The sequence below is a fragment of the Myotis lucifugus genome, unplaced genomic scaffold (genome assembly GCF_000147115.1).
Source record: "Myotis lucifugus unplaced genomic scaffold, Myoluc2.0 scaffold_334, whole genome shotgun sequence".
NCBI lineage: Eukaryota > Metazoa > Chordata > Mammalia > Chiroptera > Vespertilionidae > Myotis > Myotis lucifugus.
In genome coordinates, this window is record NW_005871382.1 from 148,043 (window position 1) to 173,594 (window position 25,552).

General features: G+C 40.0%; 2 protein-coding genes across 3 annotated transcripts in view; one reads left to right on the forward strand and one right to left on the reverse strand.

The window, feature by feature from the left end:
* Positions 1-83: 83 nt before the first annotated feature.
* Positions 84-21,323, reverse strand: CUNH18orf54 (chromosome unknown C18orf54 homolog). The gene is made up of 8 exons (XM_006100965.3): positions 21,180-21,323; positions 17,742-18,070; positions 15,692-16,474; positions 14,862-15,009; positions 11,153-11,255; positions 7,712-7,843; positions 5,432-5,502; positions 84-199 (listed from the first exon to the last, which is right to left on the reverse strand). The coding sequence occupies exons 2-8, from the start codon at positions 18,022-18,024 to the stop codon at positions 127-129; spliced, it is 1,593 nt and encodes a 530-aa protein (XP_006101027.1). The 5' UTR covers positions 18,025-18,070; positions 21,180-21,323; the 3' UTR covers positions 84-126.
* Positions 21,324-21,469: 146 nt separating this feature from the next.
* Positions 21,470-25,552, forward strand: part of STARD6 (StAR related lipid transfer domain containing 6) — a 16,606-nt gene continuing 12,523 nt past the window's right edge. The window contains exons 1-3 of one of the 2 annotated variants that reach the window (XM_014466355.2): positions 21,470-22,205; positions 24,527-24,620; positions 24,805-24,854. In XM_014466355.2, the coding sequence (XP_014321841.1) occupies positions 24,531-24,620; positions 24,805-24,854 (140 nt within the window). In that variant the 5' untranslated portion in view covers positions 21,470-22,205; positions 24,527-24,530. The remainder of the gene's footprint in view (positions 22,206-24,526; positions 24,621-24,804; positions 24,855-25,552) is intronic. The other variant, XR_002832182.1, reaches the window with a different exon arrangement.

Consider the following 25,552-nt stretch of genomic DNA (forward strand, 5'->3'; position numbering starts at 1 on the left):
GATAATAATTGAACCAATCAGAATAGTGGATGGCTTATCATTATTCTGCCAGCTTAAGCAATAGGAAAAAAAATACATTTTTGTTTTTGTGGTGACTATTTATTGGTTAAACTTTTATTTTCCTCTTCACATTTTCGGTGACTGTTTCCCACTGGTATCATCAACCAGGTCCCTCAGGCGAGATAAATGGTGCAAAGCCCTTCATTAAAAAGTATAAAACATATTATAAACCAATATTAAGGACTGAATAGGCAACGCAGACAGCAAGAAATGGTGATTACATTGTTTATTAACTTCAAAGTTAGTTAAGAGAAATGAATTTATAGAATAACAAATATCAAACTGAGAATTTTTCCTTTCAAAACTTTGATAACTGAATAGTTGAGGGTTAAAATTCATCTAAAACTCTATAAAAACATTTACTTTTAAAAAATTATTTTTGACATTCAAGTTTTTTTTGAAAGTTTTCCAAGTAAGCTTAGTAAGAAACAATAGATATCATTTGTTATCACACATAACAAAACATTTTTTCAAGTAATTTTCACAACAGTGTATATAATTTCAGAAACAATGTGTATAGCTTATTTTTTACATATGCATTCAAGATAGCTAAAATAAAAAAACACTAAAGGATCAGTTAGTTCTGAGGAAAACTCATTTTTATTGAGCATGGAGGAAACAAACAACAAGTATGTTGAATGATGTAGTATTATACGAACAACATGGTTTTCTCTGAATAAAGCTAAGATTACAGGTCAGGTATCAGTGGAGAAAACTCAGTCATCCTTCAAACAAACCAGGAAGAGAGAGGCTTTAACTTTCCAATCTTCCTCTAAAAATACTGTTCCAGTTTTCCCTCTCCTATCCTTCAGATCCAAGGACCACTCAGAAAATGTCAACCATATTAATCAACCATATTTCAGATCTCTGATGAACAAGAGATCAAGAAAAACAAATAACAATGTGTAATCTCTAATGGTTAATTTCTAAGATGAGCTAAAGGTGGTTACTATAACAACCTATTCTACAGTCTCTAACACAGGTTCAATAAATGAAATAAATACTCAGGATAAAGAGGTGGAGGAAACTATTAGTGTTAATTACTGCATTGTATCTATTTCAACCAAGTGTCTCTTTCTTGAACACTTATTCAAATATAATTAATTAGAGGCCTGGTGCATGAAATTCATGCATGGAGAGGGTCCCTTGGCCTGGCTAGTGATCAGGGCCAATTGGGGCCTCCCTTCCCTGGCTGCCAGCTGCTGGCCTGGGCCTCCCTTTGTTCCGTGCCGCCCCCTGGTGGTCAGCGCATGTCATAGTGAGCGATGCCTCCCAGTCGAACTCCCGCAGGGACAATTTGCATATTAGGCTTTTATAGCCTATACTAGAGGCCCGGTGCACAAAAATTTGTGCACTCGGGGGTAGAGGGTCCCTCAGCCCGGCCTGTTCCCTCTCTAAGTCTGGGACCCCTCAGGGGTGACCACTTGCTGGTTTAGGCCTGCTCCCCAGGGGATTGGGCCTAAGCTGGCAATCAGACATTCCTCTGGCAGTCTGGCAGCCTTGGGGGATGCCCACTTGCCAGCAGGGAGCAGACCTAAGCTGCAGTCGGACATCCTTAGGGCTGCTGAGGAGGCGGGAGAGGCTCCCAGCACCACCGCTGTACTGGCAGCCCTCAGCCTGGCTTGTGGCTGAGCAGAGCTCCCCCTGTGGGAGCGCACTGACCACCAGGGGTCAGCTCCTGCATTGAGCGTCTGCCAGGGTCAGTGTGTGTCATAGTGACCAGTCATTCCCAGTGGTTCTGCTGTTAGGGTCAATTTGCATATTACCATTTTATTATATAGGAGTGCCTGGCCAGCCTAGGTGAGAGGCTGATGGCAGTTTGCAGGCTGGCCAAGCCCCCCAGCGGGGATCCTCACCCTATGAGGGTGTGGCCAGCCTGGGTGAGTGGCTGATGGCTGTTTTCAGGCTGGCCACAGCCCCTTCAGGGTGGGGGTCCTCCCTGGGGTGCCTGCCCAGTATGAGTGAGGGGCTGATGGCTGTTTGAAGGCTGGCCACAACTCCCAGCCACCCAAACTCTCAGTGGAGGCTGGCTGGAAGCAAGTATCTCGGATTTATTTGTCTTCTATAATTGAAACTTTGTTGCCATGAGTGGAGGCCACAGCCGGCTCACGGTAGGCGGGAAGCTTTGGCTTCCTCCATCACCCGGGCAACCAAGCCTCCTGCTTGCTCCAGCTCCGTGGTTGCCAGCCGCAATCTTGGTTGGGTTAATTTGCATATAGCCACTCTGATTGGCTGGTGTGCATGGCTTAGGGCATAGCAAAGGTATGGTCAATTAGCATCTTTGTCTTTTATTAGTGTAGATAATAAAAGGGTAATATGCAAATTGACTCTAAAGGTAGAACGACTGGTTGCTATGATGTGCACTGCAGGGGGCAGATGCTCAACACAGGAGTTGCCCCCTGGTGGTCAATGCGTTCCCACAGGGGGAGCTCCGCTGCTATAAGCCAGGCTGATGGCTGTGAGCGCAGCGCGGTGGTGGCGGGAGCCTCTACCACCTCCTTGGCAATGCTAAGGATGTCCAACTGATATCCCCAAGGGCTCCCAGGCTGCCAGAGGGATGTCTGACTGCCAGCTTACGCCCGATCCCCCCGGGGAGCAGGCCTAAGCCTGTAGGTGGACATCCCCTAAGGTGGTCCCGGATTGGGAGAGGGCGCAGGCCAGGCTAAGGGAACCCCCCCCCCCCCCCGCACGAATTTTCGTGCACTGGGGCCTCTAGTATATAGATAAGAGAAGGAATTGGATTTTGCTACCCTTGGCAACTTCAGTTAATTTTTGAGATTCTCATTTGCTTTAACTAAATGACAATAACTCACCCAAAGTTACTAAGCAATCAGAGGTAAAATTAACTAGACCCTATCATTTCTACATCCTATAGTACATCTCTCTACCTAAAGAATTATTTTCTTCCTAGAGGCATACAGACATGAGAAAAAAAAGACAATTTGCAAATATACTTGGGAATTATCTTCCCTTTTATTTTCAGGTGTATTATTTAACTACTTGTGATTCAAGAGAAAGAAAAAGGCAAGTAACTAGAATCTTATCTTACTTACAACCCCAATGGCCAGACCCCTTGGATTTAAAGGACTTTGAAAATGGATAGAGAAAAAACATCCTCATCTTTATTTTCACTAAATACCACCTATAAATTAGAATTTCTTTCCATTATGCATGTAAGCAACAAACCAAATCTGTGACCTCATATGCCACAAAAACTGGAGATATTTTCATGTCACATTACAATCATTACAGGAATATCAAAATTATTTAAACTCATCACTACTTCAAAATTATAATAGTTATATGATAGTTACAAAATTATAATAGGTATCAAACCAACCATTAGAACCTATGTTATCTAAGTTTTCCTGTCTATATCCAAAAGTTCATATGACATAACTGGTCAACCACTAGACAACTTTAAGCCTAGTTGTTTATTCATTGAATAGTAAGGTATCACTGGTGACCCAGAAATCAATGCTTTCCAGTATTTCCTTTCTCTAATTGTTTGCTGATCAACATGTGAAATAAGTAAAAGACCATGCCATAATTTAATGCTTTTATTCAAGCAATCAAAAGGCCTTCATATTATGTTTTTACAAAATGAATTTTAACTTACCTAGATTTTAAATGTATTGTCTTACTTTAAATGCATTAATAAGCACATATTACTAATTAGCAATTATTTTAATATTTTCATAACTATAATTCAATATACCTGGTTCCTTTTTAGTCCTATGTAGTTTGTTTTATATCTTTAAAAAACAATGGAAGAGCCCTGGCCGGTTTGGCACTGGGGGGGTCCCAGGTTTGATTCTGATCAAGGGCACATACCTGGGTTGTGGGCTTGATCCCCAGCACGGGGCGTGCAGGAGGCAGCCAATTGATGATTTTCTCTCATCATTTCTATCTCTCTCTCTCCCTTCTCCCTTCCTCTCTGAAATCAATAAGAAAAAAAATATATTTTTAAAAATGGAAGAAAGGAGGGAGGGAAGTAGAGGGGAGAGGTGAGGTATGATGGGAAGGAATAAGAAAGTTAAGCAGAAATGAAATCTTCAGTCTCCCTACCTTGGCTACACAATCAGCTGTCAGTTCCTGTCATTTAACCTCTATCTGCCCTGCTGACAATACATAATTTACTTAAGGAAGTGGAGGACAAAATTGTAGAAGGAAATAATTCTTTATTTTTTTTTCCCTAAAAAGGTGAAAAACAGGCTAATGGGGAAAACATCAATTTAAGGGTCATGATACAACACTGTATACAGCCAAGTGAAATGGTGTTATGAAAGTAAAAAATTTTTATCTTAGCTTTTCCTAAGCTCAGTATACCATCTTCTGAGTGCACTTTATATTCATACAACCGAACCTATAAATAAATACCCTCCCTCTGCCAATTAAGAAAGATGTGTATGCCTTCCCAATTTTTAGTTTAAGATAATTTAACTAAGAAAATAGGTGGATTAACACCTTTAGGGCATTTAGATTATCTTTATATCCACAACATTGTATCTACTTTAGTTTTCTGTGGATATAGGTCAAATGATGAATTATTTATGATTATTGTGTTTCTTCTAGAGCAGTGGTTCTCAACCTTGGCTGCACATTAGAATCACCTGGGAATCTTTTTAAAATCCTGATTTCTGGGCCTCGTCCTCTGGAAATTCTGTTTCTTTGTTATGGGGTGGGGCCACAACATTAGTAACAAAGAAACAGAATCTCCGGAGGATGAGGCCCAGAAATCAGGATTTTAAAAAGATTCCCAGGTGATTCTAATGTGCAGCCAAGGTTGAGAACCACTGTTCTAGAGGGAATATATGAAAATACATGTCATGATCAAGGTGTTTTTCCAGGACATCCACACCAATACTAGCTCAAATTGTTGTTATTGTTCAGAAATAGAAGCGCATCAATTAAGGCCATTCACATCATTATATTTTAGGTATTTAAGGTTATCTCATTAGGTCCTAAGAACATTTTAAATAGGGAAAAACAGCCCTGACTGGTTTGGCTCAGTGGATAGAGCTTCGGTCTGCGGACTGAAAGGTCCCAGGTTCGATTCCGGTCAAGGGCATGTACCTTGGTTGCGGGCACGTCCCCAGTGGGGGGTGTGCAGGAGGCAGCTGATCGATGTTTCTAACTCTCTATCTCTCTCCCTTCCTCTCTGTAAAAAATCAATAAAATATATATTTAAAAAAAATAGGGAAAAACACAGGTTTAAGAGAAAACTTCAGGATTAAACAGTATGTTCCAAGAAGTTTAATATCCTTATAACTACTTAATTCCATCCTGAAACCTTCTGATTTCAATCTAAGAGATGGCTAAAATAGATTTGTATCCATAACATATTCAGAAATTACTAGAGAATACTTACTTTTGAAGTGACCTAGTAATCGGAACCATACCTTCCTTCAATTGTAATTTAGAGAAATCATCTTCTGAAACCTATTATTAAAAAGACCAAATGAAACAAAATACTGAAAATACTATATAATTATAAACATAAATGCTATTTAATATGTGACTTAAAAGAACAGTAAAAAAATATTGTCTTTGTTTCCAAAGAAATCTAGCAAAAAAGTATTACATATTTTTTCTCTTTATTCTAAAAATAATATAACTATATTTAGATTCATCTTTAAATTGTCCTAAAGTATGCTTTTAAATTATGTCCAATAAAAAAATCAAATCCTGGTTTGAAATTATGACTTTATAATGAACTTGGTCTTGTCTCAATGTTTAAAAAGGGAAGGAAAGAAAAATAAATTACACATTTTATGTTAATGTTATGATCATTAGAATGGAAAGAGAAAAATTAAGAAATACAACTCCAAAGAGCAGGCCATGATAGTCCCCAAGAGTTAACCTACTCATTTGTAATGAAAACTGAATTTCAGAAAGCTCTACTGAATAATCCTATCAAAATAATGACAATAAAAACATTTATTAAGTATTTTAAGGCATTCTTATGTTTAAACAATTTAAGTATTACTATTTAAGTTTTTTAATGTTTGTATTACTAGGGTAATTATTTTATTAACTAGAGGCCCGGTGCACGAATTCGTGCACCAGTGGGGTCCCTTGGCCTCGCCTGTGGGATCGGGCTGAAACTGGCTCTCTGACATTCTGAGGGGTCCCTGATAGCCCCACCAGTGCATGATAGGGGCCGGGGAGGGACACAGGACATTAGCCAGCCAGGGAGGGACCGCAGCAGGGCTCCAGGGTATGTCTGGCCCATCTCGCTTAGTCCCGATCGGCTGGACCCCATCAGCAAGCTAACCTACTGGTTGGAGCGTCTCCCCCTGGTGGTCAGTGCACGTCATAGTGAGCAGTTGAGTGGCCTTAGTATATCATTAGCATTTTACGCTTTGATTGGTTGAACTGCCAACTGGCTGACCAGACACTTAGCATATTAGGCTTTAATTATATAAGATAAGGTATTTATAAGGCTTTTATCAGGTGCCAAGCACTATAATAAGTACTTTATATAATCTGTCTCAATTTCTCAACAACCTTTTTTTTTCCCGAATATATTTTTATTGATTTCAGAGAGGGAGAGAGAGGGAAAGAGAGATAGAAATATCAACAATGAGAAAGAACCATTGATCGGTTGCCTCCTGCACGCCCCCTACTGGGGTCGGGCCCACAACCTAGGTATGTGCCCTTGACTGGAATCGAACCTGGGACCTTTTAGTCCACAGGCTGACGCTCTATCCACTAAGCCAAACCAGCTAGGGCTTAACAACCTCATTTTGCAGAAGAGAAAACAGAAACTAGTAAGTGGCAGAATTAGAATTTAATCAGACTTGGGATTATATAAATATTCTCCCAAGTTATGAATAAGAATATATTCATAAACACTATATTATTGTGAAAAAATTCAATCCCTAAAGAACAGCAGCCAAAGCAGAAACAGATTTCCAAATTCCTAGGAAATATAAAAAAATTCAATGTTTTTAAAATAAAACTTTACATAACTGTATTCAGAAGTCAATAAACACATGGCACCAAAATTAAATTTCAGATGACAAAGGTCTGTGGAGAAGTCTAATGTTGAAACGTTTTCACCCTGGCCAGTGTGGCTCAGTTGGTGGTTGTGTTGTCCCATACACTAAAAAGTCTTGGGTTTGATTCCCAGTCAGGGCACATGTCTGGGATGCAGGTTTGATACCAGTCCCCAAGTGGGGCAGGTGCGGCAACCAATCAATATTTCCCTCTCACATCGATGTTTTTCTCTCTCTCTAAAAATAAATGAAAATGTCCTTGGGTGAGGATTTAAAAAAAAAAAAGGTTTTCTAGCTCTCCCCAATTTATAAATACAAGTTGGAGTACAGAGAATAATTTTGTAGGCAATTCAAAAACAACTTTTACAATCCGTTCATACCATAGTTGTGATATCATCATATCTAAATAAGATGGTGTATTTATAACCATAAACTAAATAAAACAATCCATTCATGGATATACAACTGCAGAAATCTAACAGTATTCAATGTGAATAAGTTTCTGGGGGAAAAAAAAGAATAATCCAACTCTACAACATGTGTTATGTGGCCTGCTTATTAACATAAAACTGGAGGTCTAACTAAAGAGGATCTAGAAAGAATTCTTATCTCTTCACAGATCCCAATTCATAAATCAAGTTTGTGCTTACTTGTTTAATCTCTCCTTTTGGCTCCACAGTTTTATTCTGATTAAAACTTTCTTGTACGGCTTGAAGATTAAATAACATTTGTTTCAGGGCTTCAACAGGACCATGATGTTTTCCTCCAGACAGGGTACAGCTCTAAGGTTAAAACAGATGATCAATTAACCATCCAAATTTGGGGGCAAAATGTTATATTTTGTAATATTCTCCCCAATACAAAATTAATGCAAAAATCCTAACATTACATGTCAACAGAGTGTTTTTAAATGTCGTGCATAACGTATCACCTCCCTTTACCTAGTTCCCAGATGAAGTTACTTAGTGGTAATCATTAGTAACAGTGTGGCATATCCTTTCTAGTTTTTGCTCTTTCAAAACGAATAGTACTTGTTTATGTTTGTAATGCATTCATTTAGTACATTTAAAATCAAAGATTTTTAGAACTAAAACATCCCCAGAGAGCAGGTAAGTCAACCTGCTCTTTTCAGGTGTGTAAATGGAGCTGATTATCAGGTGAGCAATAACTAGAATTTTAAATACATTATTCTCTACACACTTTTAAATATGTTTGACACACAGAATACTGGTTTTCCATCTCTTCATGGGCCACACATTCCTTGCTACCTAAAAAACACTCATAACTTAATTAGCACTGATCTTATCTACATCCCAAGAAGGCAATAGCACTTAAGCTACATACGTGGTGAGGATTCTTTTAAAAGAATCTGTAATGGATATTTTCAAACTTCTTTTTTTTAAAGTCTTTCCCAACCTATTATTTTTACATATATACATGAGTTGCTGTGTACTGAAAACTATCCACAAAGTGGCAAATAATCCTCTTAAGATTTCTGTGATTTAACATATTCAACACAGACCGTAAATATGTGTATAATTTAAACTTCAAATCTAGAGGAAATTGTTGACTAGCAAAGAATATTAGAAGTATCACATTAGCATAACCAATGGACACAGACACTGGGGTGGTGGGGGCCTGCCCTCAGGGGTGTCAATAGGGAAAAAGGAGACATATGTAATACTTTAAACAATAATTTTTTAAAAAAGTATTAAAAGTGTGCTCTCATTGGTGAAGAAATTCAGTTAAGTATAATGGCTAAACAACATTTTCCAATAAAAAGAACCACAGCTCAAAAAAAGGGGGACATGTCAAAAAGACACAGGAGCCAACTGAAGGAACTCCTTATAGCCTAAACTGGAAGAATTTGAGCAACAAAATAATATCTATAGTACTAAAAGCGTAATATGCAAATCAACTGAACGGCCGAACAGCAGAAGGACTGTCTGGATGTCCTTCCAGACGACCTTCCAGGCGAACCTGGGGCCCGGGGGCTGAAGCCGTGGGAGCAAGACAGCCACCTGTGACTGTGAGGGAGGGATTGAGGTAGCCGCCTGTGGCTGCAAGGGAGGGATTGAGGAGCTGTGGCTGTGAAGGCCTACTCTTGCACAAATTTTGTGCATTGGACCTCTAGTTGTATTATAAACCTAGAATAAAATAAATATCTACGAATCCCTGCTGATATAATTTAATAAACAAATAACTGGGGGGAGAAGGAATAGCCCTTCATTACACAAGAATTTCTATTAATAATGTAGAAAAGACAAGATTCACCCATGGATACTAAAATTAGTGAATGAAAGTTTTCGACTACTTGCATAGTCTCAAAGTATCTCCCCTAAGATATTTATTCATTACAAAGGGAAATTAATTTTACTAAAGAGAAAGCTAGTAGATACTAAGTATTCAAGGTTAACAGCACAAATTCTAACATATTTCCATAACTTTGTATATTATTATATTATTGTATTAACGAATGTGACAATATCTGGAGGAGAGGCATGTGTGGAGCACATGAATGAAATTTGTGTCCTTATAAGAGACACAAGAGAGCTTGCTTTCCCTCTTCTCTCTACCATGTGAATATATGGGGAAGATGGCCACCTGCAAACTAAAAAGCAGGACCTCACCAAACACTTTGATCTTACACTTCTCAGCTAACAGAACTGTGAGAAATAAATGTTTGCTATTTAAGCCACCAAGTCTATGGCATACTACAGCAGTGCAAACTAAGATATACATTATCTGTATATCCATGGTAGCAATACATCACGAACCCTCTGATATAATGCACTGAGAAGGGCACACAGCATGATATCTGTTGCATTCTTGCAAAAAATACATAACCGCATTCTAATCATGAGAAAACTTCAGACTAAAACAAATTGAGGAATTTTCTACAAAATAGCCAACTGACCAGTATTCTTCAAGTGTCAAGGTCATGACAGACAAGGGAAACTGAGAATTGTAACAGACTGAAGTAGATTAAGGAGACATGACAACTAAATGCAAAACTGAATCCTGGATTGGGTCCTGAAACAAGACATTGGTAGGAAAACTGGTGAAAGTAGAATAAGGTCTGTACTTGGAAGACCCCAAAAGCATTATTTCAGTATTTAACACCATGGCTTTTATTTCTAAATCAAATTGTTTATCATATCTTATGTGCACATATACACATTTATGCTTTATTTTGGGGTTATGTGCAAAATGCACATATGCTGATTTAGTAAAATTGGATAATATTTTCCTATTTAAAAAATTATAGAGCCCTAGCCAGTTTGGCTCAGTGGATAGAGTATTGGCCTGTGAACCAAAGGGTCCTGGGTTCAAATCCAGTCCATGTACCTTGGTTGTAGGCTCCTCCCTGACCCTGGCCATGGTCAGGGCGTGCACAGGTGGCAACCAATAGATGTGTTTCTCTCACATCGATCTTTCTATCTTTTCCTCTCTCTTCCACTCTAAAAAAAAGATCAATGGAAAAATATCCTCGAATGATGATTAACACCACCAACAACAAATCATAAAAAAATAGAGATTTACAACTATATCTTAGAAACACAACTCTCAATAATCAGCTGCCCTGTGAAAAGATATAATTTACTCTATAATGGTCTGTTTCATATGTTTTCCAGAAAACAAACAGACCAAGATTTTAATGACAATTTAGGCTTTCTGTAAGAGTTCAATCCCAGGTCCCTCTACTTTAGAATCTACATATATAAAAGCCTAAGTGACTGTTTGACTGTTCAACTGGTAGCTATGACGTGCAATGACCACCAGGGACAGACGATCAATGCACAGGCATGGAAACATGGAACAGAATGATGAATCTCAGAGGGAAGGGCGGGAAGAGATTAACCAAAGATCTTATACGCATGCTAGAGGCCCGGTGCACTATTCGTGCACTGGTGGGGTCCCTCAGCCTGACCTGTGGGGATCAGGCCAAAACCGTGCACCAGGCCTCCGACATCCCGAGGGGTCCTGGATTGCAAGAGGGCACAAGCCAGGCCGAGGACCCCACCAGTGCACAAATCTGTACACTGGGCTTCTAGTCTTTTAATAAGTTAAAAAGATTTAACTTCACCCACCTGATCATCATCATTTAAAAGATCTTCAAGGAACCTTTTAGCATTCTTTGTCCTTGGAGCTTGTTGAGGACTGTCATCAGATTTAATAGGAACAGGAGATTTACTACATAGGGTTTAAGAGACAAGATAGCAATTAAGTTCCCAATTTATAAAAATTAGGCAGTATATAATTGAATGGTTATCATTGAAATATAAATGGTCACTAAAAAAAACCTGTTGTAGATATGATTCATATTGATGTTGCTTGATAATTCTCTCATCTTCTTCCTGAATTTATACCAGAATCTAATCCTACCTCCTTGCTTCTCCTTTAAAGCTTCAAGAAAAAAAAACTTGGACCGGCTGCCATAGCTCAGTGATTGAGCGTCAACCTATGAACCAGGAGATCACAGTTCCATTCCCAGCCAGGGCACATGCCAAGGTTGCAGGCTTGATCCCCAGAGTGACGCATGCAGGAGGAAACTGATCAATGATTCCCTCTCATCATTGATGTTTCTATCTCTCTCTCCTTCTCCCCTCCTCTCTGAAATCAGTAATAAAAATATGTTTAAAAAATTTAAGACATTAGTCTTCAACTAAACAAATAATCCTTCAACTACAGGCTATGCTCTCAAAGCTCACTTGTTTGAAATAAGCGGTACATTTTCCCAATTAAACACTGTTAGTTACCCAATGATAATACACAACACTCTCATGAATTTATAAAATTTTCTACTGGGATGGCAGTTATACTTTCTGCCACGTCAAAGCAATAGGACAGATGTCCCACCCCAGAACTGGCATTAACACAGAAAACAGATTAGAGTGGGAAAATAATCAAATTTGAAATTATAATTCCTAAGTTCAAATCCCAAACCCAGTCACTATATGACCTTATGTAACTTATTTATCTGAACTTCAATTTCTACATTTGTAGTCCCACTTATCTCACAGAAGTACTGCATAAATTAACGCCATGTACCTGGTACCTTTAATAGATGCTCAATAAATATTAATTTTTTCTTAATTTAAGGGGTAGCAGAAAAAAGGGCATCCCTAGCAAAAGTAAGAATTTTCCCCAAACCAGATTCTGTTAGTCACAGAAAATAAACTCATTCTATCTTTCTCCCATATATATATATATATATATATATATATATATATATATATATATATAATGCTTCTAACTCAAGTACTCAGATATCTAAGTATCTATTTATAACATGTAAAGTTCACAATTTTTCTTATTTAGCAGCAATTCATTATTGACTCATTTGTAACTCAGCTTTTTATTGTTCTTCCGGTAGTTTTTTCCCCTCATTCTTTTTTTTTTAAAATATATTTTATTGATTTTTTACAGAGAGGAAGGGAAAGAGATAGAGAGAGTTAGAAACATCAATGAGAGAGAAACATCGATCAGCTGCCTCCTGCACATCTCCTACTGGGGATGTGCCCGCAACCCCCCTCATTCTTTATAAGAGTTTGTACACCCACTCACCATTATCAAAAGCATTTACCTGATTATTGAAGGTGGGTGCTGGGTACATAAGGACTCATTATACTACTCTTCTACTTTGTATTTCTTTGGAATTTTCCATTAAAACAAAAAAATCAATTATCTGATTGCAGTTATACTCCATCTTTTAGTATATTACTTTGAGTACATCCAGGTCAATTTTTAAAAAATATATATTTTTATTGATTTCAGAGAGAAAGGGAGAGAGATAGAAACATCAATGATGAGAGAGAATAATTAATTGGCTGCCTCCTGCACGCCGCCTACTGGGGATCAAGCCCAAAACCTGGGCATGTGCCCTTGACCGGAATCGAACCTGGGACCCTTCAGTCCACAGGGTGAAGCTCTATCCACTGAACAAAACTGGCTAGGGCCAATTTTTTTTTTATGACAGATTGATAATCATTTGTCAATGTCATACTAAGGCTAGGTCTATTCCTTCATCTCACAATCCATCATTAATTTTATATACAAACATACCCATCACTATATGAACCCAATTTTCTAAACATCAACTACTGTATTCAAAGTACTGGGCCAAACCACTGATGATAATAATTATACTAACCAGAAGTTATATTATCTAATTATAAATAAACTACATTAAAATTTTCACCCTTAAATATCTCTGATATTATTTGCGCACCCGTTTGGGTTCCAACTGAAAGCAAAGTATTGCAGCTATGATACTCTACAAATACACAGAACAACTGATAAAGAGAAATTAAGAAATAAAGATAGCCCTAGCTGGTTTGGCTCAATAGATAGGGTGTCAGCCTTCGGACTGAAGTGTCCTAGGTTCAATTCCAGTCAAGGGCACATGCCCAGATTTCAGATTCAATCCCCAGTAGGGGGCATGCAGGAGGCATCCGATCAATGATTCTCTCTCATCATTGATGTTTCTATCTCTCTCTGAAATAAATAAATATATATATTTAAAAAATAAAGATAAATTTAAAAATTAGATCTATTGACTCATTTTAAAAAAATATTATTGAACCAACAATCTATAATAATAAAAGCATAACATGCTAATTAGACCGGACAGCCAATGTCCTTCCGGACGAAGCCTGGGCTGCGAGGGCCGAGGCAATCCACTGCAGCTGCAAGGGCTGAGCACCTTGCTCAAATTTCGTGCATTGGGCCTCTAGTTGAAAAATAAAGCTAAAGAAAGAAAAAATGTATTTTGAATAATCACCAAATTACAATTTACGAGATTACCAACCATATCCTGACTTAAGTACCTTTTATTTATTTTCTAAACAATTGAATCCTCACACAAAAACACCAAAGCAAAAGAACTTGTACAAGACCTTGTACAAAGTAGAATTATACAAAGTAGACAAAACTTGTACAAGATCTCAGCGAAGAACTGACAGAGCTGGAATTCCAAACCAGTATTGTAGTCAGTGCACACATTTAAAAATAAATAAATAAAAATAAAAAAGACATTTAATTGAGAACTAAAAAAGGATCCATTAACTAATAAACTCCATCTATGACAAAATAAAAGTTTAGACAACTGAATATAATAAATATCAGAAACTAAGTCAGGATATAGGGTTACCAAGAATGCATTACTAATAAGACTAGATATAATAATATCACTAAAAAAAGCTTTCCTATCTAAACTCCTAATCCTTACTCTAAGTTCACATTCAGTTATCTAGGTGAACACTTCTTAAATTATTCTGAGAAACTATGTCATTGAAACGTTAAATATACAAATGAAAATAATCTTAGAAATTATAAAAATTTATACAATATAAAAATGGACTATCATTTACGGAAAATAACAACTGAAAGAGAAAGTAAAATGTAAATGAAAAGAAATAGATAACTCTTAATATATGGAGAGAATATAGTAGAAAGTAACAAGACTTCCATAGCCCTCCTCCTTCTACAAAATAGTTGCTTTTGGTTCTAATTCCTCACAGTAAACACATATCAATATTTTATAGTGCAACAAAAGGAACATGTAACAAAAACAAAAGTTACATAATGTACCTAAGTTATTAAATAACCCACAATCTTGTGGTAACAAACGAAAAATATATTAAGCAAAGCAACACTGAACACCATTTTCTACAGAATTACCATGTCATTACATTGCTAGTTATAATCAAGTTGTATAAAAATAAATTAGATGTTCATATATTTTTCATATGGAAAACTAATGACCTTACATGACTTTTCCATTAATAACGTACTTACAAAGTAACAGGAACATTTTCCCACGATCTTTCTGCTTCCAGTTTATCTAATGAACAAGGGCTATCATCCTGTTTCATCGACTTCGGTAATTCAGTACAATGCTCTAGATTTCTCTTGGCCTTCAGGATAAGTAATTCAATTTTGTCACCTATTTTAAAAGACTACATTAATTAAGAAAAAAAATAAATGCAAAGCATGGCAAAATCTCATAAAGCAACAAGGATTCAGATAACTTGGTATACATACAGGGTGCCCCCCAAAATGTATACATACACTTTGAATAATTATAAAGGCAGTGTTTATTAAAATGCATTTCATTTTCGCCCTAACTGGTTTGGCTCAGTGGATAGAGCATTGGCCTGCGGACTCAAGGGTCCCAGGTTCAATTCTGGTCAAGGGCACGTACCTTGGTTGCGGGCGCATACCCAGTAGGGGGTGTACAGGAGGCAGCTGATCAATGTTTCTCTCTCATTGATGTTTCTAACTCTCTATCCCTCTCCCTTCCTCTCCGTAAAAAATCAGTAAAATATATTTTAAAAAATACATTTCATTTTCAAAATTGAGCTATCAGCTGTTAAAGTGTGTATACATTTTTTGGGGATACCCCCTCTACACATCTTTAACAGCAAATTATGTCAAAATGTGACATTTCAAACAAATAAAAGTAGATATTTTCTAGTTATAAAATGCTACTTAAAATGAAAACCGTAAGAGTTCAAAAAATATATAATCTGATCATTACCTCAAGAATGTAACATAAAAGCTCCTAGATATTAGGTCAAATTTACAGCATTTTCTTTGATTCTTAAAAGCAAACAAAAAACAATTACCATTGAATGGCTTTTTGGATTGTCCTGGAAGAAGTGGATTCTCACAATGACATTGGCTATGCTCAGAATCACATTTATATTCATTAACAAATCTTTGATCACCAATCAAGAAATCTGAAATATTTGAGGGTTCAAAAGAATATTCGAAACAATCTAATTTATTCATAGGTCGAGAAGTTCTTTGTGCCTGATAACTATGTCTTGGGGAACAATGCTCGTCTTTAAATATTTTATAAATACTTTGACTATTTGTGTCAGGTAGCAAGTCTTGATTGTGGAGCCAGACTGGATATTTGAAATCAGGTATACTAGTTATCCCTGAAACATTAAGGTCAGATTTATGGCCAGTGAGCCATCTTGGGTAATTCTTTTCAAGTTCGCGTTCTGAACTGTCCTTGAAAGATGATTTCTTAAAAAAAGATGGTTCAGAAATGCATTTACTCGTCTTATTCACAAGTTTTAGGTTTTTTAGCTTATGACACTGCTTTCCATTTATATTTGTGTATACCACAGGAGTAACTAAGTTATCCTTGCTTCTGGCAATGCAGGGTTCTTGAAAATTTTGATTCTTTTCAGTGTCTGATAAACTCAGTCTTCCAATGCATTTCTTGGTTTTCTTGGTAATTTGATGACCTGGTCCAACACAAGTAAAAGGAAATGATCCATCTGCTGGAAGTTTTAACAGATCATCAGTTGTGAGGCTAATGGAGTCTATGTCATTAATAGTCCGTCTTCTAGAAGATGAGGACAAGGAGCTTTTTTTGTGATGAAATTTTTCAAAAGCTGAAAAACAAAGCATACTCTGTTTATCTTCCCATATCACATATAAAAACACTTCAAAATATCCAACAGTAAATGAGAATTAAGAATTTAAGGAAAAAAAAGAATTAAAGAACCATTTTTGCCACTTTCCCATGATCTTCAATAAAGTTTTGATTAAAAGAATAAAAGGGATACGTTGATGAAATAGAATGTGCTTTTCCCCCCTCACATATCAATTTGTTTTAACTAATTTCTACCCTTATCTCTATACCCTCTTGACCTTTTCTATGTTCTTTAATTTACTGTTTCTTCCACTTTTTTCATCTAGACCAGCGGTTCTCAACCTGTGGGTCGCGACCCCTTTGGGGGTCGCCTAAGACCATCGGAAAACACATATAGCATATCAGATATTTACATTATGATTCATAACAGTAGCAAAATTACAGTTATGAAGTAGCAACAAAAATAATTTTATGGTTGGGGGTCACCACAACATGAGGAACTGTATTAAAGGGTCGCAGCATTAGGAAGGTTGAGAACCACTGATCTAGACATACACAATCCACTGACACACTCACATTAATATTGGTTACTCAATACTCGCTGCAACACAGGATTTGGAAAAGTTTGTGAATAAATTAGGTGAAAAATAATTTGCTTTCTTTACTAACTCTGCAATAGCAAATAGCTGTTCTAATTCTCTTCTGGAATAGTGCCCATATCCTTCTAAAATTTGAATGCAAACTTTTTCCATACTAGGGCTACTCCATAAGTGCTCAGTAACTAGTTATCAACAGACTCATATTCCAAATTTGTCTTCATAAAAGCCTTATCAAGGAAAAACTCAATGTAGTGTGAATATTATTATTCCATAGAACAGAGATCAGGAAGACTAATATAATCCTTTGCAATCAATTGCATAGGAACAAGTATAAACTCAGAAAGGCTGCGATTCACTTAAGTCATTAAGCTAGTAAATGAAAACTAAAACCACCAAGTCAACACTTTTTCTATGATGCCATTATAAACGGCTTAAGGATTTAGAACCAGCCACCTGCTGTAATTCATCAGCTTCCACTCCAAGGTTGCAAGGGGATCTTAGCTGAAAATTCCTAAGTACTAGATAAGTATACAGTCCTTTAAGAAATATATTCAGATCTCAACATTATAAAAGTAATTTTTACCCCAAAAGAATAAAAAAAGAAGCATCTGGATTTCAAAGGCTACAACACATCTTTCAAATGATTTAAATCAGTGGACAAAAATAAAACAAACAATAAAAGCATACCATGGTTTGGTTTATAAATATAGTTGGAGAATTCTGGCATATTAGCAGGACATTTATCAATGTTAATCTTTCCAGTGCTTACACCAGGATACATCCGGCTTAGATCAAAATCATCAATATAGGCCTGCAGAGCCTGAGATGCAGAACTGTACAGTTTATCCTTATACTGAACAGAGCCATCAGCGGTAGAGGAATTACTACCACTGAGGCTGCAGCTCGCTAACAGAGAAGATACTGAAGATTCCCGAGAACAAACTCTGTGTTTTGTATTTGGTTTTGCCATGCCTTCCTCAAAGTGGGTTATTTCTGTTCATTTCTCTTAGAAACCACTGTAATACAAAAACAAAAGGTTAAGGTTGCAAGTGAAAGGAATAATAGCCATATACAAAGAAATTATTCAATATATAAACTTTTTATAATTTTCTTTAAAGAATAAAATCCATTACCTATAAAGTCTTTAAAGGCCATACACATTGTAGATTTTTTATTATTTTAATTATTGTGAATTCCTTCATCATTTGTTTAGAAAACATTTATTAAGTACTTACTATGTGCCTGGAATTATGTATACAAAGATTATCTGAGAACATGCATAAGTATAGGAAGGAAAGGGTACTCACTTTTTTTAAACGTCCTAAAACAACTGATTTACATAGTCTTTTCTTATGGTGATATATTCTATGACATCACAATACTTAACATTCCCTTATACATAATACTTCTCAATTCATAAGCCTACCACTATGCACTACCGATAGTAGGTCCTCAATAAATTTTTAAATGCATCAAATGTGGTATTAACAACAAGAAGGAACAGTGGAGAATGTTGTAAATACCAATATGTAACTTTAGCCAACTCCTTCACCCCCAAAAGACTTGAGAACAAAATATAAAGAAATAAACTACAAGTCATACCATAAAATGAACGTGCAAAATGTTCTTTTTCTAAAACTATCTATATAAAAGCCTAAGTGACCATTCAACCGTTACTATGATGTACACTGACCACTAGGGGGCAGATGCTCCAACTAGTAGGTTAGCTTGCTGCTGGGGTCCTGCCGATGGGAACTGGACTAGACGAGCTGGACACGCCCTGGAGCCCTCCATTGGTTCCTCCCTGGCCCGATTGTGCACTGGTGGGGTCCTGGATTGTGAGAGGGCCCAGGCCAGGCCGAGGAACCGTGCACAGGGCCTCTAGTTGTTAATAATCATTTTCTGACCTTCATTTTTGGTACTATCCTCACTATATTCAATTCTTATATTAAATAGATTCAGACTACCTCTCTTTTAAAGGAGGCTTAAATAATTAGAAAACTGACTTAATGTATTCATCTTAATGTTTTTGCATCACTAAGATGGGCAGAATTCCTGTCTACCTTAGTATAACAATAACAAGATCTATATTTGAAGCCCTAAGAAATAACAGAATGAACAGGCACTACTTCAGTGCACAATGTGACATTCTTTTAAAATTAAATCAATGGGTTTTCTGTACTGAGAATAAAACATTAATGTCTAGAACTTAATACGTGCTATGATATTATAAAGTTAATATGTTTAACTTTTGGCTGTATTTTGGGAATGTTTTAAGTTATAACAACTTCCAATGTTGTTTTTCCAAACAACTGTCAAATTTGACTTTAAAATACTGAAAGTTTTCCATTTGAGAAAGTAAAGACAGAGTAACACATCCTCCTCCCAGCCTTCAACTGTGCAACCGCCTTTGCAAGAGCTGAAAGCAGCCGGTGGAAGCAGCGACAGAACAATGTTCAGCCCCTGCTTTGCCGAGTGCGGTGATCCTGGTGAACACCCAAGAATGGCCAGGCAACTCGTCCCGGCAGCCGAGGCATGGAACCACCTACGGGTCCTTCCGTGGGCGATGGCTAGAGGACACGTGGTACATAAATACAATGAAATACTGCTCAGGGGCAAGAAAGGATGGAACAGCGCCACTTGCAACATGGATGGATCGGAGAGTATCGTGCTAAGGGAAGGAAGTCAGACGGAAAGGGACAAGAACCGTAGGATTTCACTCATGTGGGCTATAATACAGAAAACAACAAACCCAGACACAGACAACAGCATGGTTACCTGAGGGGAAGGGGCAGGAGGGGGTAAAGGGGTCAAACACATGGTGACCCAAGGAGAGGAGACTAGGTGGAGAGCACACAACTCCTTATACCAGCGGTTCTCAACCTGTGGGTCGAGACCCTTTGGGGGTCGAACGACCCTTTCACAGGGGTCGCCTAAGACCATCGGAAAACACATATATAATTTACATATTGTTTTTGTGATTAATCACTATGCTTTATGTTCAATTTGTAACAATGAAAATACATCCTGCATATCAGATACTTACACGACGATTCATAACAGTAGCAACATTACAGTTATGAAGTAGCCACGAAAATAATTTTATGGTTGGGGGTCACCACAACATGAGGAGCTGTATTAAAGGGTCGCGGCATTAGGAAGGTTGAGAGCCAACTCCTTACAGAGAATGGATTATGCAGCTGCGCACCTGGAAAGCCTAAGCGGCACTTCCACCCTTAGCTGTGACGGGCGCTGGCCACCAGGGGGCAGAGCTCCCGCCAGCAGGTTAGCCTGCAGCTGGGGTCCGGCCCACGGGGACTGGGCTACACGGGCGGGCGGGGCAATCGAACTACCATTGTGCCAAGTTCCCGAAAGGACACAAAAGTAGAAATACTTAACCGCCCCCTCCGCAGCTGTCACTCGGCTTCAAACAGTGCCCGACAGGCCCGCACTTCTCCCCCCGGGGGATCTGGCAGCAAATCCCCAGCATCTTTTTCTTCCATCAACACCCGTGCGTCTCCGCGCCCGTAGGGAAACCCATCACCCGAACAGAACGGGGAACGCAGGAACCGTCAGCCGCCTCCGACTCGGAAACACCGTGTCCGCACCGAGGCGCCGACGGGAGCAGCTCACCCTCAGGGAACGGGCCTCAGACCGCACGGCTCCGGGGCGCCCGGGACAGAACCGGCACTGGAGCATCGTCGGCGGCAGAAGAGGAGTAAGCGGGCAGCCGGCGCCCCGCCCCGGACACGCCCTGCCTCCGGGGCCCCCGCCATCGGACACGGCTTCAGGCTGGAGCATTAGCGCCTCGGGAGCGAACGGGGAGCAACCGAGATCCTCGGGGTGACGGCCCCCAAAGCCCCCACCCTCACTTCAGTCGGCACCTCGATTCCCCGAGACCCAGGTCGGGTACCTCGGTCCCGGTCCGCGACCCTCCCCCTAAAACTGTCCCTTTTCCGCAGGCGCCCTCCCGCAAGAGTCGCCTTCCCCTTCCCTCCCCGCCCCCCTTCCCGGAGCCTTTCCCTCGGGCTGTCAAAGGACCGGTCGCCCCTCGAAACCCTCCCCCCCTTTTTTCGGGCCGAACTCTCCGACAAAGGTCCGGACGAGAGAGAAATAAACACGCACACTTCACAACTGCCCACCGAGAACCCAGGCCTGTAGCCCGGCGGGAGACGCAACAAAGCATCCCGGTCGGACCCCGCCGCGCCTCAGGCTCCGCTCGCTCGCTCACAGCATCCTCCGCCGTCACAGCGCAGCGCGCGGGCTTTCAAACTGACCCAACATGGCGCCGGCTCGCGGTGCGCATGCGTGGCGCTCGGGCGCCCGGGGCGAGACCCCGAGGGGCGGAGTGCCGGAGGGGAACGCGGCGCCGCGGGGCGTTCGGTCGCGCTGCCTGCTGGGAAGTGTAGTTTCTCCCCACGCCTCTCTCTGGGGTGGGTGTTCGTCTATGGACTACGCACGACCTCCGCCACCTCCGTCTCTGCTGCTGTTGTCCAGCCTGCGCGGATGACCGGCCGAGCCTCCTCTCGCCGGCTCCCGGGGCTGAGCGAGGGGACTCGGTCGGGGAGATTTGGGGCGCGTGCGGCTGACGTTTCGGGTCTCCGAGCGCCGGCCCCACCTCCCCAGTCCTTCCAAGTGAGCTGGTCTCCCCGCTTTCAGAGCACCCCTTTCCGGGATAAGGCATCACCTGGGCCAGGGGCAGCGTCCCCGACCGCTTCCTCCCCTCCCTCCCCAGTCACTTCCCCATTTTCTCCCCGAGCCCGGCCCTCCGGGGCTGCCCAGCCCCTCACACTCAAAGCCGATGCGGGGTTGGAGGAAGGAGGGCTGGGATCCAACCGACCCCGTGGGGACCTGGATTTCCAGGAAGAATGGCGGCGACCCAGCGCGGATGGGGGAGCCAGGCAGGCAGCCCGGGAAGAGGGAGATGATGCTGTACAAACCGATGTAAAGACCCACGTAACAACGTGTGTGAACCGTCTGCAAGGCTGGCTCAGCCTCTGAGGTGCGAAGAATCCAGTTTCAACCAGGTGGTGGATCAAAAAGATGCCATCGCGGTGTCGGCGGAGGCTTCTTTCCCACTGACCCTGCGGGCGAAGGCACCTGGGTGACCCCGGCGGAACACACTCCCCGCGGCCCATGTCCCGCCACCAGGTGATGCCGGGCATTCTTGCTGTTTGCTCTCTTGTTTTCATCCTCTCTAGCTCCCTGCACTTAATCTTCCCCCCTTTTTTCTTAGCAAATGAAAAACATCCAGAAACGGTAACATTCAGTTGAGTGGTTCTGTTAAACACATGTTTATTGTGGCAGTAAGTGCTAGGTGATTTGACAACGAATAGGACAGAGCCCCTGCGATTGACACTCTACCGGTATGTTTCTATCATCTGTGCAATTCCTAAAGCAGTCAATATCATGTTTGTTGCTGGTCGGAAATAAATAACTTGTATTTGCTGAGACAAATCCAGGTCAGGGGCCAGCCACAGACTGCTAATGGCATGAGCCTAAAAACTTAGGCTTTTTGCTCTGGCCGGTTTGGCTCAGTGGGTAGAGCCTCGCCTGCAGACTGAAGGGTTCTGGGTTCGATTCCGGGCAAGGGCACATGCCTGGGTTGCAGGACTGATTCCCAGTAGAGGGCCTGCAGGAAGCAGCCAATCAACGATTCTCTCTCATCATTGATGTTTCTATCTCTCTCTCCCTCTCTCTCCCTCTCTGAAATAAATATATATATTTTTTAAAAAGTTAGACTTTTTAAATCCACGTTCCACCTAAATGTTTTTTAACCTGTCATTCTTTAAAATAATTTAACAGTTCTTTTCATTGACAGTATCTTTAATGTTTCTCTTACTACCTTTTTCTTCCATCTCGGAGCATATGTAATGTGCACATGTTTCCTGATAAGAGCATAAAGTGTAAATAAAGGACACTGAGAAGATATAAAGGAACATATCAAATAAATTGACGTAATTCATGGATAAAAATAATTCTACTTCGCAGTTTAAGAGATATGGAGACCTCCAGGAGGATTTGGAGAAGAGTCCCAATAGTTATTAAAATTCTGGACTAGATCTATTAGGAAAGATAAAGAAACTTAAGAATCTACCAGGAAAAGAGGAGTTACAGTGGTTTATGAAAGCTTTTCAAGCAGAGATGTCAACCAGGTGTCATGCCTTGATGGAGAACTAAACAGGAGAAAAATAGATTACGCTCCAGCCTAAAGAGCTTTAGGTGAGAGCTAAGGAAGACATGTCCTGATAATTAAACGTTAAGAAGGTTTAGTGAGGCAGCTCTTTGGAGAGTTTCTTTAAAAGGTAGTTCTAGATGTGTCCATTTTAAGAACAGAAACTAACCTTTTTGATCACCAAGAAGGGGCTCCACACTGTTTCAATCACTTTTACACATATTAACTCAATCCTTACGATGACCCCATGAGATAGGTATTATTATCTGTGTCTATGAAAAAAGGCATAGATATGAAAGTTGAAATTCAGGTTAAGCAATTTACCCAAAATGATATAGCTGGTGTGAGTGGCAAAGGCAGGATTTGAATCCAGCTCTGTGCTGTCACCCTCTTCCCACCACACCAGCCAGCTTCTCTTAACTGAAAACTAGGTGATGGGCCAAAGGATCGATGAGACTCCAGCTCCTGAGCTCATTCACAGCAGCAACAATATCTTACTCAACCGTATTTGCCACACCTACCTCGATACCTAACCCCTACTGAATTGATTCTAACTTTATATCCCGTCTGACATTTAAACAAAGACGCCAGTGAAGCGCAGTCATCCATCCATATTGGGGAAGAGTGTTACAAGCAGAGGGAACAGCAAGTACAATGGCCCTGAGGTAGGAAGATGCTTAGTTGCTTCTGAGGAACAACAGCTAAGTGGGAGAGTCGAAGACAGGAGTTGCCGTTGGAGAGGAAGCCAGGGGTCACATCATTTAGAGCCACTGCCACTCACTTTAAAAAGATTAATTTCCAAGAACACCTGGTCAACAGATTGTGGTGCTTTACACAAGCAAAAAAGCATGATGAAGCTGATAGAAATAATAATGATCTTTTGGTGGTTATATGCCTAGCAATGGGGTAGGACATTTAAGTGCATTATCGCACTTAGTCCTCACATTACTTCTACAGGGTTAGGTACTATCCCAGTTTTAAAGCTTGAGAAAATGGGGAAACAGAAATATCAAATAACGTGGTTCACAATTAGCCCATGGCAGAGACCGGAGGTGAGCCAGGTCTCTCTGACTCCAGAGCCTCGCCTTGGCCTTTGTACAATGCCACGATGCCACGTCCACATTTTCTCATTGCGAACAGGGAGGAAGGGGCTCTTGCCTGCGGGCATTCAACAAGTAATTATTGCTCATTGCCTTGTGAGCAGCACTGTAGAAACAGGAATCAAATGTAACACAGCATTTTAAAACGCTTTGCATGGTCACATTCTTACCAATCATTTCTTTTTAAAACTTTGCAGGTAGATGGACTATAAGGTACTTGCCCAACAAACCACTCAAGATATTTTAGGTTACAGTCAAGATACATCAGGCTGGAAAGTAGTTAAATCTTCAGTAAGAAAACAAATGTTTCAAGTTTTTGTTTTTAAATGAGAAACAGTTGATTTAAAAAAAAACTTTTTTTTTTACAAACCATTTACTTTTGCTTTGTTTTATTTTGTTGTGTTGTTTTTTTTTGCCTTTTTTTTTCTGTACTTGACAGCTAACTTATTTGTTAATTTTTTTTTTTCCCTTTGAGAAAAAAATAACTGTTTCTAGCAAGGCTTCTAAAAAATTCCATGGAAATATGTAAGTACAATTTCCTATTTGCAATTATTGTTTTGAATTCAGTGGCATTTATGTATCTAGAATTTAAAGTTTGCTGACCTCTCATTTATACCACATTACATACTTAAATTAATTAAGAATTGGGGCTGAAAGGGGCTGCATAGCCACACAAACTTCTTATCAATTACTGTTGACTTATAAACACAGCAGATAAATGTTTATAAGAAAGATTTTAGAAAAATCCTAAATGAAATCTGCCCCTCTAGAAAAATAACTACAGCGCAGCTGGCATGGCTCAGTGATTGAGCATAAACCTATGAACCAGGAGGTTGAGGTTCGATTCCTGGTCAGGACATATGCCCGGGTTGTGGGCTCGATCCCCATGGGGAGATGCAGGAGGCAGCAGATTGATGATTCTCTCTCATCGTTGATCTTTCTATCTCTCCCTCTCCCTTCCTCTCTGAAATAAAAATATTTTTTGATATTCCACTCATTTGTGGAATATAATGAACAACATAAACTGATGAACAAAAACAGATCCAGAGACAGAGAAGCAACGATCAGACCATCAAACCTCAGAGGGAAGGTAGGGGAGGGTGGGGGTAAGGGGGAGAGATCAACCAAAGGACTTATATGCAAGCATATAGGCCTAACCAATGGACACAGACACCAGGGGGGTGAGGGCATGAGTGGGGGCGGGTAGGGGGTAACGTGGGGAT

Excerpts from the sequence above, each read along its gene's own strand:
- CUNH18orf54 (XM_006100965.3), bottom strand. The coding sequence starts at position 18,024 with ATGGCAAAACCAAATACAAAACACAGAGTTTGTTCTCGGGAATCTTCA. Across the intron at positions 11,256-14,861 it reads GAAAATGTTCCTGTTACTTT|TAAATCTCCTGTTCCTATTA; the intron begins GTAAGTACGTTA and ends AACCCTATGTAG. Across the intron at positions 7,844-11,152 it reads TTTTAAATGATGATGATCAG|AGCTGTACCCTGTCTGGAGG; the intron begins GTGGGTGAAGTT and ends TTTTAACCTTAG.